This window comes from Pyxicephalus adspersus, chromosome 4 (genome assembly GCF_032062135.1).
Source record: "Pyxicephalus adspersus chromosome 4, UCB_Pads_2.0, whole genome shotgun sequence".
NCBI classification, from domain to species: domain Eukaryota; kingdom Metazoa; phylum Chordata; class Amphibia; order Anura; family Pyxicephalidae; genus Pyxicephalus; species Pyxicephalus adspersus.
The window spans coordinates 65,258,170-65,278,152 of record NC_092861.1 but is presented as its reverse complement, the minus strand read 5'-3'; the positions used below and the strand labels follow the sequence as shown (position 1 = coordinate 65,278,152).

Below are 19,983 nucleotides of genomic sequence, written 5' to 3'. Positions count from 1 at the left end.
TTTTTGTCCTGTTTTACATTTTCATGTTCTCGCATGTTTATCTTCTCCAGTTGTCCATTCTGTATCTACAGAAAAAAGCTGTCCATTCTGTATCTACACAAACTGATATTTCTTTCCAAATCAAGAAAATTGTTTCTTCACCTTAAATCTCATATGTCCTAAGAATGACCCAAAAACTGTTTGTGGTGGACAATGCAAATATTTTTGCTAATCACACAAAGGTATACAATCGGGTTGATATTCCAGGAGGTGTTTGTAACAAGGACCATGATTTGGCACAGCTGGAAGATTGGCCCAAGAGTAGTAAACTATAGTTAAACATTTCTACATGCTAAATAAAGAAATCACTGAAAAATAAATCTGCAGATAAATTATATTATTGAAGGGCATGTTTTTGCCTGGTTACATTGTGATGGGCCTCAAACTGTCCTGAGCCAAAGCCAAGTAACACTAACAATTGGCAAACAAATATTGTGCAGAGAATGATCACCTATTACAACCAGTCAAATTCCAGTCAAAGTGATTTCTATTTGCTATGATTAACTACATCCTCATAGTTTATTTCATAACCATGTGCTGTTTTATTGCTTCTCTTGTCTACATTTAGGGATAAGAAGAATGGTATTGCAAGAAACATTATGCTCCTAAGCTAGGAAAGCTAGGAGCTAGAATTCCAGTTTTATATGCTTTTGTGTATGCAGTCAAAGGGCTACCTAGGAAGGGTCCAAGACTGTACCCCCATAACACATTAAAAGTGCTATTTATGGAAGGCCCCTTTCAGGCTTGCAGTTAAAAACTGCAGCTGTTAGCCACTTCCAGCTACCCCTCTTTAACTATCAACCACAGAATCTGACGACCACTTGAAGGTGAGGTGCAGTCCTTCCTCCAGAGGAGGAAACCATGTGATAAGTCACTTGCAAAAAATGCTTCCCAACTGTTGATCAATTGAAGGGGGGAGATTGGGAGTGTGGTTGGGCCTGTGGGAGAATGCTGTAGTCAACTGCAAGTCTGAAATGACCCATAGAAAGGTGAATATGTTTGATGAATGCATATATTCAAGAAACATGTGTAATTCTGTTACTAATGCCAAAATAAAATGTTTCAAGAATCAAATAAATACCATAAACACAATGTTTTTGCCAATGCCTATAATATTGCTGTCATTATTTTTAACAGAACAACAGCCACATGTCTTAAAAATACATCCAGATTCCGTGTCCACTGCAAAAAGACTTACGTCCAAATAGAAGATCAAATGATGATAGAAGAACAAGGACTGAGGCAGAAAACAGAAACATTTCTGTCTACATACAGTATGAACATTGTGTCGGCTAGATCTCTCTGGGGCTGATGTAGAAAAACAGGGGGCAGGAAAATTGCAATAAAAGTCGTGCTCCTTTCATCTTTCATAAGGAAAGCTTCAGGAAAATAAAACAAGAAATCTAATGGAGAAATAGTGCTATTGTTTTTTTATTCCCTCAAGTATTTATAAATCAGTACCATTGATGTCAGTGTCCAGTCATACTTGGGCAGATTCACCTAGATGAGGAATCTTCCATCCCTTGCAAAGAGTGCTGTACCTTTCACTGCCAACCAGGCAATTATTTTTTTTTTTTTTATTTAATTAGTACCCCCAGAAAGAAAAAATCATTCTTTCTTGTAGAAGGAATAGTATTACCAGTTCTTGGGGCAATATATTTGACTATAAAGTGTGCAGAATTATCACTTCTGTTTTACCTAATAATTACTAAGTTTTACAAATGATAATTATCATTTTACTAGAAGTAAGCATGGTAATCTGAATTTGCGAGAGAGAGAGAGAGAGAGAGAGAGAGAGAGAGGGAGAGAGGTGCCCCAAATGCTCCCCGTCAGAGGGGTTTCCTTTAACTATTTCTCTGATGACAGCGCAAAACATTGGATATTCCTATTACTTTCTGTCCTGGTAACAATGGTCAGTGGGCAACAAAAAACTCTTCCCAACTGTTGATCAATTGGAGGGGGCAGATTAATACATGAAGCAAAAAAGCATGTCATAGTTAAAGTGTATATTTGGAAAAAAAAGTAAACTCCTAACATGTTTGTTGTCTCCCCTAGGAAATTTCCTCCAAAGATAATGACCTCTCCAAATTGAGCAAAATTTTTAGCCCAGAGAGAGAGTGCCCCAAACGGTCCCTGTCAGGGGGTTTTCCTTTACCAGTGGGCAACTAAAAGTTTAATCTCCCCAACAGGGACACAAACAGCAAAAAAAAGTTATTTTCTTAGGTAACGATATACTTACGCAGACCTGATGCCTGTTCACCACTTTGTAAAGCACAGTACATCTTAAAAGTACTCATTAAGCTTTTACTACCCCCTTGAAACAGCTTCCGAAGAGCCTAGGAATTTACTGTACACAAGGCAAGGAAGAAAATTTGAAGGTAGCATAAATAAGCAAAATGAAGAGTGGTACCCATCAGATCTTGGTAAGTATAGGTATCCGTGCAGGGGGATGGGTTAGATAAGGTCAGATCAGGATCGGTGTAAGTGCAAGTTGAGACATTTCACTTACCCTTTAAGCCTATGCCATATTTAGGAATGTGAAATTTCATTTTCATCAGAAACCTACAATGGAAGTTCACCTGTGCCCAAATTATGGACAATGAACTATCAACATATTCTAAACATGCACTGTACTGAAAGAAATATTAGAACAAGCTATGGTTAAAGTGATTTAGTACATTTTCACATTAAAAGATACTGAAAAACAAGCACCTTAGAAGCTGTTACAGTTGGTTTCTAACAGCTTAGAAACATGTATCATTGTTTACATTAGAGGGCTGGCAGCCTGCCATGTTTCTGTTTTCAAAGAAAAAGAAAGCTTAACCTGTATTGCCAAATGTATAAAGTAATTCCTTCACAGTGCTTACAGTTATAAAGACAAAAATCAAAAGAGTTTGATATACAGTTTTTTTACAACAGGTTCAGAATATGTAAATACTAGTATGCGCAATTTGGGCATAGGTTAACATTAGTGATATAGTAAAAAGAGCTGTAGTTTGCGAGGATTACAATAATAGTTAAACCTCTTCATGCCATAAATTGCTGGTATTCTTTATACCTAAATTGTTCACTGCTCAGATGAAAATAAGAGCTGGTAAAAGTCAAGTAACATATTAGGTGTCTTAAAGTGTCCAACACTATATCCTTAAAGCTTACCTCTAGGCCAACATCTAAACACAGATATGAAATACAAATATTATAAATATATAAAAAGAGCAATTTTACATGATAAATATTTTTTTCCATCCAGGCCAGTGTTTCTCAGTCAGGTTCCCTGGAACACTGGGGTTCCTCCAGGGGTTGCTCATCTTTTTGGCTCTATGTGAAAGTGATGTTCTTCCCAGTGTCCTAAAATGTAAGAGGCACTGTTCCTACTGACCACCACACAAATGTATCTGTGAGCTGTGGATATATTAATTATAGTAGTGGTGCCCTAAAGGGCCAAAAGTTATTTCATGTGTTCACCCATGTTAAAAAGGTCAAGAAACACTGGTCTAGAACAAGGGTTTAAACCTATAACAGGATGAGATCACTTACTACAGTTAGGAGATACAATGGTGTTTTCGCTTCACCCACAGCCTCCTTATTGGACAATGAAAGACACTAATGGCTGATGAGCTATTCCTCCCCTCACTCTGCTCTCTCCTATTAGCAGGTTCCTTGTCAACACATTTGCATGCAGCACATTTGATTGGCTCGCTGGTTGGCTGGCTGGGTTTTCTTCCAGTATTCTGTTATACAGAGGGAATATAGACACTAAATTCAGGTACTTACACCAGTTGCATTTAAATGAAAATGTAAATGAGTGGAGAAAAGAAAGTGATTTGAGGCTCAAGGATTGTCATGCAAGAAGTAAAGTGTATTGATTGATTATTAGATACATAAACCATCTAATACACATAAACAATTCATGTTTTTTCTATCATGTTAACAATTACACTAGACAGGATAGAGGTACAAATTATACATAGTAAATTCCATCAAGGGGTTAATTATGTAACCACATAAACGTTCATGTAACCGTGCCGTGATGCACAATAATCCGACGCATTTCGCCACAATGTCAAAATGTCAAAAATATAACATAAAAAACATAATAAATAATATATACATACTGAAAATTAATTAATCATAATAAATCATAATCATAAATGGTCTATATGTGTAAAAATGCAAAATGTCCAAAATTATAACATAATGAAAAATACATACATGCTGAAAATGAATCATAATACAGATGTTCTATATAGTCAAATGTATGTTAAATTGGTGTTGACAGACAAATGGGCATGTTTGAAGTAAATAAATTCATGATCATACTAGTAGGAAATTAAAAGACATTACTCAAGTACCCATAGCTAGGAAAATGCCCCAATTAGGGGAGTGTGTGTATAGAGTCACTGCTGGTGATATTGCTAAATGTAAATCATAAGGTGTGATTAGGCTTATTAGTAAAAAAATAATATGTTTAATAAATGAAAGTTTGTATATACATACATACATACCCAATTTAGGATATGGCTATTAAACTTTTCCAGAATGTACTGATGTACTTGTCAGATGATCTGTGTGGGGATGTTTATCATCTATCATGAGGTTTTAGAAGGTATAGGTATGCCTGCTAGATTGTCTGAATAATGTCACTTGCATCCATCAGCAAATCTTGGAAGGACTAAACAGGATAGGACAATGCCTTCCTATAGACAATAAATGATGGGGGTTATAAATGAAGTATATACACATGAATCATTGGCTAGATGGGTAAGGAGTTGTTGTAAATTTAAAGGTTGATCTTATGGATGGAAGTTTGAAGGGTCAATTGCAGAGATTAGCAGCGTTTGGTGGGAGAGGTGCAGCAGCCTGAAAGTGTGCCTATAGTGGCGTCTTTAAAGCACGTGGGAGGAGGGAAAAGCATGCCCGGGTAGGGGGTTGGCACCCATCACCTCCTTCTGTGTGTTTGGAAATCCCTGTGACGTCATTGTGGCTCCACAATGCATGAGGAGGGGGCGGGATGGGTTTTTCCAACCTACCTTCATACATTGGGTGACCTGCCCTAACATGGGGCGCATAATACAGAGGAGGGAATGGCCAGTCCAAAGTGAACTGCACAAAGGCCTAAGCGACATATAGCTGTGGCACCCCCCTCCCCTGCAAGCCTCATTGACGGTCAAGGGGTATTCATTTATACCATCATTTATAAAGCCCTAGAAGTGAATGGTGGTATATATGATATCTGTGATATATGTGGATTCAGCACACAAGCATATATATTAGGATCATCTAAAAAAACTACATATATAATTTTACAGTGAGGGGGGGGGGGGGGGGGTCACACCACATACAATTTAAATAAAAATTAATGAATAAAGAAAAAATTCTATGTATGATGCATGAATTTATATACATTCAACTCTTTGACTGTTGGAATTTTTTGTTGTTATGTGACTATCTCAATTTTACCTGCAAATATGTTGTAAAAATCCCTTTGAAAAACTAATAAAAATGTTTGAAATATAAAAAAAACAATACATCTCTATATTAATGACTTGGTAAATGAATGTGTTTTGTATTTGCCTTGAGTTCAGCTTTTATATCTCCTTCGCACTGCTTGCTGTCCTTAATCCTCTTTGGGGTCATTGGAATATTGTGCAATCTTTTGACTTTTGCTGTTCAGTAATTGCCTTATTTTGACTTGTCTTGATGTTGAATAGCTTACTATTCAACATCAAGACAAGTCAAAATAAGGCAATTACTGAACAGCAAAAGAAACGTGTGTCGGTGTGTCGGCCCTGTCCTCATTGTCACACAGCCGCTTAGCGTTCCCCGCAGCACCTCGGACAGCTCCTGGAGAAAGGCTCATCCATATCTGTCAGTCGGAGGACGTGAGCAGACAGTACAACCAATAACATCTCACCTTCACACACAAACCTCCAATTAGTATGGAGAGGGGCGGGACAATGGGGTTGGAGCTATTCTATAGCAGGCTGCTGCTGCTCTATTGTACATGGATTGTAGAGGAGGGATTCTACAAAAGCAGGGGTCCTCTGCATCCCTCTAGATGTGTGTGCTCCATGGACCTCTCTGATGGCCACAGGGTGCTCCAAACTTACTTCTTGGGTGCATTGATGATGGGACAAGAGATCCCAGAGCAGACTCATTGTGACATCACCTTCCTAAACCTGCAGAACAGTCTCATTGTGACATCACCTTCCTAAACCTGCAGAACAGTCTCATTGTCACATTTCTATTCTAAACCTACAGAGTAATCACACTATGATATCATCTTTCTAAACCTGCAAATTACCTGTCTCATTGTAACATCACCTCCTAAACATGTGGGATAAATACATTATGACATCATCTTCCTAAATCTGCAGAGCAATCTCTTTGTGACATCACCTTCCTATACCAGCAGAGCTGTCTCATTGTGACAACTCATTAACTAGCAGAGTAGTCTCATTGTAACAATCACCTTAATAAACCTGCAGAGTAGTCTCATTGTGACAACACCTTCCTACACCTGCTGAGCTGCCTCATTGTGACATCACCTCAATACCTAGCAGAGCGGTCTCTTTGTGACATCACCTTCCTATACCAACAGAGCTGTCTCATTGTGACATTACCTTCCTATACCACTAGAGCAGTCTCATTGTGACATCACCTTAATAACTAGCAGAGCGGTCTCTTTGTGACTTCACCTACTTATACCACTCGAGCTGTCTCATTGTGACATCGCCTTAATAACTAGCAGAATGGTCTCTTTGTGACATCACACCTTCCTATACCAACAGAGCTGTCTCATTATGACATTACCTCAATAACTAGCAGAGCTGTCTCATTGTGACATCACCTTAAAAACTAGCAGAACAGTCTCTTTGTGACATCACCTTCCTATACCTGCAGAGCGGTCTCTTTGTGACATCTACTTAATAAACACGCAGAGCGGTCTCATTGTGACATTACCTTCCTATACCTACAGAGGTATCCCATTGTGACATCACCTTCCTATACCTACAGTGCAGTCTCATTGTGACATCACCTTCCTATACCTACAGGTCTCATTGTGACATCACCTTAATAACTAGCAAAGCGGTCTCATTGTGACATCACCTAATAACTAGCAGAGCGGTCTCTTTGTGACATCACCTTCCTATACCTACAGAGCTGTCTCGTTGTGACATCACCCTATAAACTAGCAGAACAGTATCATTGTGACATCACCTTCCTATACCCGCAGAACAGTCTCAATGTGATATCACCTTCCTATACCTGCAGAGTAGTCTCATTGTGACATCCCCTTAATACCTAGCAGAGTGGTCTCTTTGTGACATTACCTTCCTATACCTGCAGAGCTGTCTCATTGTGACATCACCTTAATAACTAGCAGAGCAGTCTCTTTGTGACATCACCTTCCTATACCTACAGAGCTGTCCCATTGTGACATCACCTTAATAAACTAGCAGAGCGGTCTCATTGTGACATCACCTTAATAACTAGCAGGGCAGTCTCTTTGTGAATTCACGGTCCTATACCTGCAGAGTAGTCTCATTGTGACATCACCTTAATAAACTAGCAGAGCGGTCTCATTGTGACACCACCTTAAAAACTAGCAGAGCGGTCTCTTTGTGACGTCACTTTCCTATATCTGCAGAGCTGTCTCATTGTGACATCACCTTAATAACTAGCAGAGTTGTGACATCACCTTTATAACTAGCAAGCGGTCTCTTTGTGACATCACCTTATAAACTAGCAAAGTGGTCTCATTGTGACATCACCTTAATAAACCTGCAGGATGGACTCTTTGTCACATTACCTTCCTGTACCTGCAGAGGTATCTCATTGTGACATCACCTTTCTATACATCCAGAGTAATCTGCTTTCACTCTTTCTGGACATACGGTACCATTATTATTTCCCTTTACATCTAGAAATAAAATGGTACAGAAAATAAATTCACTGATGCTTGTTTGATTATCGTTAATTGACATTTACTACCACACTATTAACCCTTTAGGGCTATGTACACAGTTGTAATCTAGTTGTCACTGTAAACAATCATAATTGATTGCTATCAACAAAAGTGGAAAGCAATGACCGCTGTGCAGACAGCACTGTTCTTCTCTATAGAGAAGGGAGGGGAGGATAGGCAGAATCTCAATCCTCCCTATAGGAAATGGCAGCGGTTTTTAGTTGTCATTCAGCAATCCTTCAGGCTAGATTTTAACCAAAGACAGTTACAAAAATCAGTGCATTCAACGAAAATCTAATGTCTGTATGTAGCTTTACTGCTGCCAGTGAAAGTATATCTAAAGCAGTAATGGCTAATATATCACCTTGTGTGATATACGTATAGGGGCCTCAAGTACGATCCCTGACATTACCAAAAGACCACTCATAATATGCGGACACTAGAGTGACAAGGACTATAAACCGCTAAGAGATAATCAGAGACTGCAGATATGGTAAATAGATTTTTATAGACTGATCGTGAAGCAATAGTCTGAAAAAACATTACATGAGATTGCTAAAGTCTGCTAAGGATCTAAGGACTCCACCAATTAATGGAGTGTTCCCTGATTTCACTGCTTTCATTGCTTTATCATTCTAATTCTTGCTCTTGATGAGGGTAGGGAGGGGAAGTGTGTGTTAAGGTGCGTACACACTTCCAATTTTTATCGTTCAAAACGAACGACGAACGATCGATTGGGCAAAAATTCGTTGGAAAGTCGTTGGAAACGAACGACCGGACCGGCGGATCGGATTGGACGACGATCATTGAACATCGTTCGTGTGTACGGTCGTTCGTTGATCGTCCATGGTCTAAGCATGCGTAATGAACGAACGTTCGTTCACTTTCCTGTCGTGCACATAGTTCCTCTATCGCTCAAACGATCGTATCTATTGTGTGTACAATATCTACGAACGATCGTGTCGTTATCTCTATGTGCAGGAACGGTGCTATACGATCGTTCGTAGATATCGTGCAGGATCGTTCGTCGTTCGTTTTCCAACGATAATAATTGGAAGTGTGTACGTAGCTTTAGAGAACAAGGTAAATGTTTGCAGCTATACTACAACCTTTACAACTAAAAGAAAACATTTTCCAGCAGAATTCCTGTTTCTTGAGGCAGTTTTTTATTGAGCCTTGAGGCTGTTATCTACTTAAAGTGACAACTGCTTTTGTCATCCCTGTTAGTAGCTTTTCAGTGTTGCTGCTGCCCTCCGACAGTAGAGAGAGGCAGAAACTTCCATTATTGCACAGCACAGATTTCTCATTTTCATAAAAAAATACTTTTTCACACAGTTCTCTGGTCTTTCTCTGTCGATACCACAGTTTACAGTAAGACCATTGTATAGAGAAACACAATACAGGGTCTGCAGTTGTGATTCTGAGATTGTTCTGTATTTTTCACTGTTTACATTTAATCATTTTCACAAATTTTCCTATACCATTTTATGACAGGTAATGGCAGGTGCCCCATTGTTCAATGAACTCATGTCTCTAAAAACATTGACCATGATAAAGTTCCTCCTATGTTCATTATGGTTTTATAGATGAAAAGTTGATGAAATAAGCTTCTTTAACAGTTCTTTGTAATTCAATTAATCATGTAGACTTCTAAAACAGTATCAATTGCAATAATGTTGCCTTGTAAAGGACCCACATACATTTTTTCAAGATGTTTGCATTTTCACCAAAAACTGCTATTTTATGTTAAAAATTCACAAAAACAAAATCCTTTATTCCACTCATGACTAATTATGTGCAGTTAACTGCTGGGTGGTAATATAGCACAATAAACAAGATTGGAGATTTTGGGGAGTGGTAGAGAGGTCCTTGGAGCAGGCACTAATCCAAAAGTAATGACAACAGTTACATTCTTATTATTTTGTACCATTCATACAGCCCAATAAGTACATTAATACATAGCATTCTTCAGCGAGTTATGGAAATGTGTATATACCATGGCATCATACAATATTCTCTTTGATATGCTGCATTCATATGAAGCAAGGACAAGGACAAACTGTGAAACTACAGAAGTATGATATTTCATGTGATTTATGACTTCCCCTGTAATATAAAGTATCTGCCAAGAGATCTTACATTACTCAATGTATAGCATTCATCTGAATTCCAGAGACAAAGACAAACATATTCCATGTGAATTAACATATTCTATACCCCAAGAGAGATTATCAGGGCAGAGCCAATGAAAGGCAGGCTTTTAAGTCCAACTAATGCTTACCTTGCCAACTACAAGAGCTAATTGTTAAGATACATTGCAAGTAGTGTAACCATTGGCTGGTCATTGCTTGACATGAACTGTTTATGAAATTTTCTAACTAATGGGAACATTGGCATGTAGGCAAGGCAAACATTACTTGGGAGCCAGCTGTCCTATTAGTGAACAATTTCAGTTGTATGCATGAATTTCACATTGCCTACTGGTAATTGTTAATGGCTGAAGTTGTAGTTAAACCCACTGTGGGAACAAATGGAACCTCATCTCTATTGGTTTGTTGTTGGTATATTGTTGGACAAATATTGTTGGATGGAAGTAGGAAGCAGCTGTGCCTCCATCACTATCAACCCAAGGCACAAAACAAATATACATTGATTGTGCCCATTTGTTTTTCATGCATTTGGGCTTTAGATACTTCTTTTACTGCCATTCAAATATATGATATTGTATTGTTATATACCTTATGGCTTGAAAGCTTACCACATCACCTGTGGTATATCACATCTGTAGGATGTTACATTTGAAAAAAAAAATGATTCACCTGGCATGGAAAATATCCGAATGTAATTTAATACTATATTAGTACATTATTTGGGTTCAGTATGGGTCTTGTACAAAAAGTGCATTGTATGGCTTGCGACCTTTTCTGTTTGGCTGAAAATTAGTAAAATTTTTATATAATTTAAACTGATAAATTTAACTGAAAATCATAAAGTCTGGTAATAGAACAAAGAATACTAAAACCTTTGATGCCCAAAAAATAATATGATATATAGACCCCGTGCAAATATGTTCAATGAGAATACAAACCTAGGTTAGAGTTAACACCTTCCTATCAAAAGATATAGCAGATCTCTTATGACTGTTTATCATGGTTAATCAATGACCAGGTATTTCTTTTAATGAAAGCCGCAGAGTTAAAAGATCAAAACCATTTCCCTTTTAATTAAATTAAAATGTGTGTGATTTTGGCCATTGGTTTTACAGATGCTTTAATACTAAAACAAGAAACAATATATCAGGATTAATATTCTATCTAAATGTTGTCATAAAATATTTTGCATATTTTAGGCTGTTTTAGGTCTTTTGGTATTGACCAGAATCACAACCTTTCTTCTATGGGTTAAAGAAAAATTAAACCCATATCTCATAGCAATACAATGATCAGCACTGAAAAGTTTAAAAGCCAATGTAAGTTAAAACCAAATATTTTTTACTAATGTCGCAGTAGAAAACCTTTGTCCTTTGGGGATGCTCTCTCTGTAGAGGTGCCATCTGCAGTAATAGAACTCTCTATTTAGTAGGGATTATGAGCATTTCTCATTACAAAACTATAGGTTTGATTAGAAGTGGGCATATCAGAGCTCTGCAGAATGTCTTCTGCTTCCCCATAGAAAATATGTGGCCTACTCAGCAGCATGGTGGCAGGGCACAGGCTGAGATCAGGGGTGGAAAATGTAGTCCAGGTTTGCTTTAAATAAAGCAAACTGTAACACTTTGGATGTTATTGGTTTTGATGCATACCAACCTTTGGTGACCAGTAAAAGAAACTCTCTTTAGCTCAAAGCATGCAGGCAAATGACACACCCTTGCCACGCCTCATTTTGTGGACCATCAAAAATAAAAAAAAAAAGCAAAAAAGTGATAAACCAAAATTATATATTATTTTAGGCGGATAAAATGCAAAATAACACAATTACATTTAATTAGGTAAATATATATGCACCCATACAGGGGACAAAGAGACCTGGTTCTGAAAGAGTAGGAGTCCCAACAAATCAGGAATAGATGTATGTGAAATATGTTCACCTAAATGTAAAATGAATCTTTAAAAATGGGGTTAAGCCAATAAAATGGATGTTTATCAAGCATGCAGTGGAAGGTTGACACATTCAACAAAATAGTCACCTGTCTCAGGTAATAAATAGCAGGGAGCCTGCATCTAGTAGAAGGTTTAGTGCAGGAGGGGGAGCAGCAAGGAATGTACTCCTCTGAAGGGATGCTGAGGATGCTTCCTTTCATATAACACGTTGGAAGGAGACAGGAAAGTGTTAGAGTCTCTCCTGAACATCGTGTGGCGTTGTGTGTACAATCTGGAGTATTGTTGGTCCAAGTGTATCAGTGCTCAGGCACTGCTCATCCTATTCCATCCATTGCACTTCCTATAGCAAGGGCGTTGGAAGCAGAGCTGAGCGGGGAGCTGTGTCACTTGTGTTATGGAGCAGGAGAAATACTTGCCACAGCTGATGGCAGAGAAAGATAGCCTGGATCCATCTTTTGTTCATGCAGTGCGCCTTCTGGCTGAAGGTAAGAGGTCTACCTGTGGTGTCATCACTGCCAAGCTTCATGCAATCATATTCTTCATGATACAGATCAAAGACTTCTGCAAGAGTTCAGCTATTGTATATAGGGGGACAGCATTTCTGGAGATCTAGTCTATCATTCTCAGATATAGCATGCAGGTAATTGAAAGGAAACGTTAATCATTGTTATTAGAGAGCTGCAAACTTTTACAAAAATCAGTTTCCAAAATTTGAACAATTGCTACATTTAATTTTTAAGCCAACCCCTTAAAGGCTTAAAATGCCATACCAAATTTTTAGGTCTGTATTGTCATTGGTCTGTGATGTTACATTGTTTCTAGCTATAGTGTATGTATATAAGACTTGTATTTGCCCTATGCAGTCCTGATGTCTTTTTTTCAGGGACATCCCAAGGTTTTGGAGCTTTGGGCTAAGGAATTATCTGTGTGGGATTTAAGTCTGACAAAGTACCCATCAGAGCTTTGACTTGGATGCTGGATGGATTTGGTATTGTCTCCTCTTACTTTGCTGTAAATGATTAAGGGGCTTAGAAGAGACAGTGGCACAATGGGGATGTCAGAGACTATTTTAGAATAAAGACACACTCATGCATGCTGTATTCTTTGTGTGGTCAAGACCACAGGCACAAGCATGCCCCCAGTTCTTGCCTAGGTGAAGCAGATATCTCTACTGACACCTGTTTTTGGTCTGGTGTATATACCCCATTAGGTTCCCATACAGAACAAATGAGGCTGAACACAGCAATCACAGTATAATGGCCCATTCACACCTGAGTAGTACACAATTACCCATTTACACCTAAATCACATGGCCAGGTCAGTAATGTCAGTATCAGTAGCACAGTTGGGACCCATGTGCTTTGGTGAAGGCGTGAAAAGTCATAAATCCTTCACAAGTATGTAGGTACAAATGTGAATGTACAGCTAGCTAACTCTTTACAACTAAGCCACAAGTACAGTAAATGCAAGACAGTCCAGTTGTGGTAAAGTCCATTGCAATTGTCTCTTATTATGTTAATCATTTGTAAAACTTGTTGATTGGATCCAGTCAATAAAATATAAAAACCTTAGTGTTTTAAATAGGAAATAACCCAAGTTGAGAAAAAAAAAGTTCTTTCTAATTTAGTATTCTTTTTTTTAAACATTTTATTTTTATTAATTTTACGTAGTTTTTTTATAACATAAATAATTGCAGTATTGCAGTCAAATAATGTTTGTTCCGTTACATAAAACTTCAAATATAAAAAAAACACATATAACTAACCAAATAGAACCCATACATCCTGAATAATTTAGTATTCTAAACGTATTTAAAAAAAGTTTTTGTTCCAGAAATTTCAGAAGAGTATCTTAAAAAAACATGATACAAAGGTTTTACTCTCCTACTTAAGACATTAACACATGCAAGTTTCATTTTTGTTAAGAGCAAGAGAAAGTTCTTATTGACTACTTTGAGTATTTTCTGGATCTAAGGATTTTGTAATCACCTTTTAGGAAGCTCAAAGAGAAGTCATGATATGACAATTCCAGTAACTCACAACATACCATCACACTTTACAATCCAGTGGTCAGCACAATGATTGACAATTTCCATTTTTTTGAGCCATCACTTTTTATTATATATACAGTATATGTCTAATAGGCATTGGTATATAAAGTGTGTTTATTATTAGCATTCAATCAGACTTTGTGTCTGATAGATTTAGTTGAGGCTCAATTAAATTTGATTGGTTGCCTGAAGTTACTGTGCTTTGCACCATTAAACATTTATATAGCATATTAGGTGCATATTCTCTGACTTTTACAAATGTATTAAATATAAATTGTTGTTTTGTTTAAAAGCTATTCCAAATCACCAAAAGGTAACTAGATATGTAAAAATAAAACGTCAAATAGCCTAATAACATGATAGATTTCCCTTGCAGCACATGGAAAAGATGTACACTATCTTCAGTTTGTATGGAGGTAGAAAGTTGATCATGTCTTCCATTCCACCAGCAGGGGGAGCATGTGTTATCTGCAAACCATACACATGTACTTGTCAGCTTAGGCAGAGCAGATGATTCTATACAGAAAATGTAAAGATGTAAACACTGCAAACATGAGGGGATCATGTTTTATAAAACACAAAAAATATTTTTTCCAGCACAATGGGACAACATTTGCTTTATTATATGACTAGAAAACATTTATACAGAGGAATTGTAAACATTTATGCATAATGCATGCTATACCTTGTTTATGGACTACAATAGCACATTTGTTGCGATATATTTTTTATTAATGCAGTTTAAACCCATGATTACATATAAACTGTATAAATATGCTAATTTACTATCATACTTTCAGCAAACGGCCATTCATAAATGGCATTATGCTATTGTCTTTTGCAGCTGCAGACTGCAATCTGTATAATTAAAGGTATTCTGATTTTCATAGATTATTAAAAAGATATAGCTTTGGGGGGTTTTTATATCTCACAATCACAAAACAACACACAAAGCCAAACATTGGGAAGTAATAAACTGATGAATGTAATTATTTAAAATGTTCGTAATTACAAATATAAATACATAAACACTGGTGCAATATTACAAAATGTGGCATAACAACTAATCCACCAAGTGCAGTGCTTTGTTTTTAAATACAATATTGCACCCGACCTCAGGTATGGATAAAACTGAATCAACCTTGAGTAGTTTGATGTTTAAAGGGAACATGTCATGTAAAAGTAATCTTAGATATGATTTCTTACAGTGCCTAAATACTGGCACCAGGAAAGTGATGTCACTTATTAGATTTATTCAGTTACAATGCCCTAGAAATAGAATGCATCTGGCTCTTACAGAATGGGTTTTACATCTAGAAAAATTACAGCTAGAAAATTCTTCTGGGAAAAAGAGGAAACTGAGAGCTGTATATCATTAGCATACTGTATCCTACACAAAGTATTACATCTAATGAAAATATGGTAAATATTCACTTTAAACAGGATATATATCAAAGCTAGCATTAGAAACTAGCACTGTAGTGAATCAGGACTAAATAGATCAGTATTAGTTATTACACAGACATCTGTAACAGTATTACTGGTCTAGTAGTACAAGTATGACATTGCACGGGGTATGTAAGGCAAGCACAAAGTTTTGTAAGATATCTAAGCCTTAGTAAGTTGGAATGGAATTTTAAAAAGGAAAACATTTAATTTGGCCTTGATTAGCTTGTATAAAAGTCCAGAAATCAAATGTTTTTTGCTGGGTTCTGTTTTAGAAAGGTAAATTATTATATGATTACACATTAGGGGAATCACTCTCTATTAAATTTTTAAGATGAAAATGTATACAAATACTTAAAACATGGCTTTAAAATTCAGATTATAAACCTGTAAACATAAACAAGATCACACTGGCACAAATAAAATATATGGAAAATAAAATCTGATTCAATTAAATAAAGTTACTTTAGTGACTTCTCAACAATGAGTGCCACAGCTTTGCTTGCCCACTCTTTGCCATAGGTGGCATCTTCTTTCCATGCAAGATGCTCGCTGACACAAGCACAGTAGCCTCTTGCTTGAGTAGAGCAATGTGTCCTAACTTGAAATTGAGGAATAAAGCTCTGTGTCATCCTCTATCCTCTAGCTATCTCTGTGTCATCCCAGTATCTAATGCTGCAAATTGAAGTGCTTGAGCCATGATGGTGACTACCACCCCCATTTCATTTGCCACTCAGGGAAATCCTTTCTTAGATTGTTATCACTAATAAAATTGTCCCTCCATTGGAAGATTTACCTATTGTTCTGGTGACAATCATAAATTGTTGACAATAGTCACCAGGAGTGAATCTTTCCAGTGCAAACACAAACTGTAATGAGAGTGTACTAACTTTCCACTATTGTATCCAAATCATTTCAGATAGCTACAACACCAGTAACAGGAGGTTGTTGAACTCCCACACAACTAACTTCACATGTATTATTTTAAACTTTTTTTTTTTACTTTCATTTCCATTATTTCAAATCTTTCTAGTTTAAAGCATCATCTGTCAAGTACTTTTGTGTCTGTCTACCTCCTAACTCAACTTCTCAATTGTGTCCCCATTAGAGTGTATCTAGATGAGAAGCCGTATTCATCTTAATAGTAATACACTGGATTATTAAAATGGGATGTTTTTTTACTGAGAGTTCTTAAAATGTAACAGAATAGGTGGGGGGAGAGTGTGACAGATGAATTAGAAATAAGGTGCAAGCATGCTCAGTATTTCTGCACATTATGCCAAATGTACCTCTGGTATTCTTTGTTTTTAGTGATGCCAGTTATGTGTTTTCTCTTGCCACACCACAGCCATCAGTGCATTCCTTTTAAATACTTCTATTGCTGCTGATTTCAGTAAAACAGCCAATAATGCTACAGCATTATTGCATTTTTTAATGAGGTTGCACCATTCTGGCTTTGTTCTTTAGTGGTTGGCATCTGAGGCTCTGAGAATAAACCGCACTGCATATTTTTGCAAGGAAAAAAAGTCTGAAAATTAACAGTGACTTCTACAAAATGTAAAAAAAGTTTTATTTCACAGCCCAGTTTTGCTTCATGCCATTTTTTGCCCTTTATTTTCACCTGATGATCTTGCCATTATTATATTTTCAGTTCAATTCACTGAGCTTTAACAGAGGGCTGACGGACACGGACGGTTTCAAAAACACATGTAAACCTTCCTACTGCATTTATATGCGTTTTAATGCACTTTTATTAGCGTTTTAAAGCTTGCCTTTAAAACGTCTATACCGCGTTTTCCCATGTTTTCCTGTGTTTTTAACGCGTTTACGAATCAAATGCTTATAAACGCAGAAAACCGTCCCATTGAAATCATTTGAAGCACTTACCTTTTACCCACGTTTTCCTGTTTATGGGCATTTTCCAGCGCTAACCCTGCGTTTTAATTTTTTAAAAGTTGCAAGCAACGTTATACATAACGCTTGTAAATGTGCCTTAAGGAAACATCCTGGTGTAGATTAGCCTATTGGAATGCATGGGAATTTCAAACATGGGCTTTTAAAGCCTCAGGTTAAATGCTGGGGAAAACGTCTGTGTAGACGAAGCCTTAAAATCTTATTGTCTTTTTGACAATGAGGATCAGTATGCTAGAGTTTAAGCTTGGTGCATGGAGCCTTTCATGTCCTAGGGTGGCATCGCTTACCTTGCAAACTATAGCAATGGAGAGGCAGCATTGTTACAAATGGACAGTACTACAGGACTACATCTTGAGACATCAATGATGTTTTTTTTTTTTTAACATAACACTTTCAGTTTTGTTTGTTCAGTATACTTAAAAGACCAAAGGTAAACAGAAGAAGTTTATTGTAGGGGTTTAAATACATTTTATTAAAGAAGGAGTTATTAGATTAGATTTCTTTCATAATTGCTTTTCTTTAAAAAGCCTCAGAAATGCCTCCATTTCCTTATCCATTCTCAAAGTATGAAACTATTTGCAATACTATTCCTTCACTATAATTTACACATTTAAATTAAAAGACCTTTGATTCATTTTATTACAGTATTTAGAAGGCCAAAGCTGATAATTAAACCTTATTCTAGCTACAGAGTAGTATGGTAATTTACTGAGATGTCATAAGATGTCATTTACTGGATGATGATAGCACTGATTAGAAGTAGTGGTTGTGCTCTGCAACCTTTTGATTCACAATACTGTACCAGAGATCACATCTTCATCAAATGATTGCTGGTACACAAGGTCAGACAGACTCCTCTTACAACTTCTGCTCCAGCATCCACCCACATAAACACTTGCTACACTGGATCTCATACATTTATTATTCTCTTTATTTCCCTGTGCTGATATTTCTTTCCTATGTGGTTTCCCAGTAATTGATTTCTTTATTTCATAAGTGAAATATGTTGGTGTATGAATTGCATAGTTTATATTCTTAATTAAACTATATGAATTTCTGGATAGTACGTCTCAATTAATTTTTGCTTTTAAAAGGCCTTAAAACACTTATAGCAGCAGGTAGATTTTAGTCCTGCTGTATGAACTAAGATACATATGTACAAAATTTTACAAAAAAAACATAATAATATTTCCCTAAATGTGTATTTTTTACCATAAAAAATGTACTTCTTGTAGTATTACCAATATTGTTGTACTATGTTAATTTATATACATTTTTTTCTTTAACCTTTTAAACGTTCAGCTAAGTTTTTCACCAATTTTTTGTTTATAGCTGTTTTATCCTCATTTTTAATGATAAAGAAAACAAAATCCTCTGCTCACAGTGAAAAGTTGAAAGTGTATTTAAAAGAGTAAGGTAGAGAAAGTTAAAAGGTAGAGAAAGTTAGAAGGTAGAGATAGAGGAGCAAATGATCACACGTATGTAGACCGTCATTGTAGAAGTTGCACAAACTGCACATTAGACACTACAACATAAGAGACACTAGTTCTAGTTATCTTGGAACAACTTATCAAATGATTGTCCTTCAGAGCCTCACATTGCCTCACCCAGAAGACCAAACCATCCATGATCAACCATGATCAAAAACAAGACATTCCAAGGACCTAGCAAATGACAATTTGCTTTCATTACATTTTCTAGGACAATTCATTCTCGTAAGTGAACCTGTATTATATGAGGATCCTAAACATAGCATAAAAGTAGCAAACATATTATTTGGTAAATAAGTAAATGTTATTGTTGCCTATTCAAGTAGGAATTTGTCATTATCATATTTGCTCATATTCTATCATAACATGTTGGTCATGACATATTAGGGTTGATTTACAAATGATAAATCTTCTTAAATAAATCAACCTCATATTACCTGTAAAGTAGAAAAACACATTTATGTTTTTTAGTTTGCCCCCAGTTGTTTCCCACCTTCTCCCTTTCCAAGTCTATCTTTCCATACTCTAATTGTTGTAACTAATTGATGTAACCTATTCTTCTAGACACTTGAATCAATAATGCACTTGCTGTTTTTTTTTAGTGCTTCAGTATAGAATATTGAATACAGTACATGTTTACATTACAATGCAATGTCAAGGCAAAATAACATAAAAACACATCTGCAATATATGACTGTTTTATCTATTTAAGGACCCTGAGAAATACTTGTTGACACCGCCAGAAAAGGACTCTACTAAGTCCTGATGGTGTTTGACAAGATATAAGTGGGGGGTAAGGGTAGAATAAAATTAGCTGGGTACATTTTAGGATATGAAGTGGTGGTACCCTGTTTCCCTGATTATAAGGCACTCTCTTATATTTTTTGAAATGCCAAAATATGCCCTGGGTCTTATTTTCAGGGGATGTCTTATTTTTCCATGAAGAAGACTACAGTACACATTTATTGTTGAAAG

The 19,983-nt window shown here is 36.6% G+C and overlaps 2 protein-coding genes across 6 annotated transcripts in view; one reads left to right on the top strand and one right to left on the bottom strand.

The window, feature by feature from the left end:
* Positions 1-12,357, bottom strand: part of LOC140328697 (isoaspartyl peptidase/L-asparaginase-like) — a 78,140-nt gene extending 65,783 nt beyond the window's left edge. The window contains exons 1-2 of the mRNA XM_072408472.1: positions 12,195-12,357; positions 3,577-3,770 (exon numbers count right to left, since the gene is read on the bottom strand). The gene's annotated coding sequence lies outside the window, so the exon portion shown is untranslated. The remainder of the gene's footprint in view (positions 1-3,576; positions 3,771-12,194) is intronic.
* The window catches only part of KHDRBS2 (KH RNA binding domain containing, signal transduction associated 2), a 162,003-nt gene continuing 154,287 nt past the window's right edge, over positions 12,268-19,983 (top strand). For 4 of the 5 annotated variants that reach the window (XR_011920335.1, XR_011920334.1, XR_011920336.1 and 1 more), the window contains exon 1: positions 12,270-12,593. Coding sequence is in view for 1 of the 5 variants with exons in the window: in XM_072408469.1 (XP_072264570.1) it covers positions 12,503-12,593 (91 nt within the window). In the remaining 4 variants the exon portion in view is untranslated. Of the gene's footprint in view, positions 12,594-19,983 lie in introns of all 5 variants that reach the window. The other variant, XR_011920337.1, reaches the window with a different exon arrangement.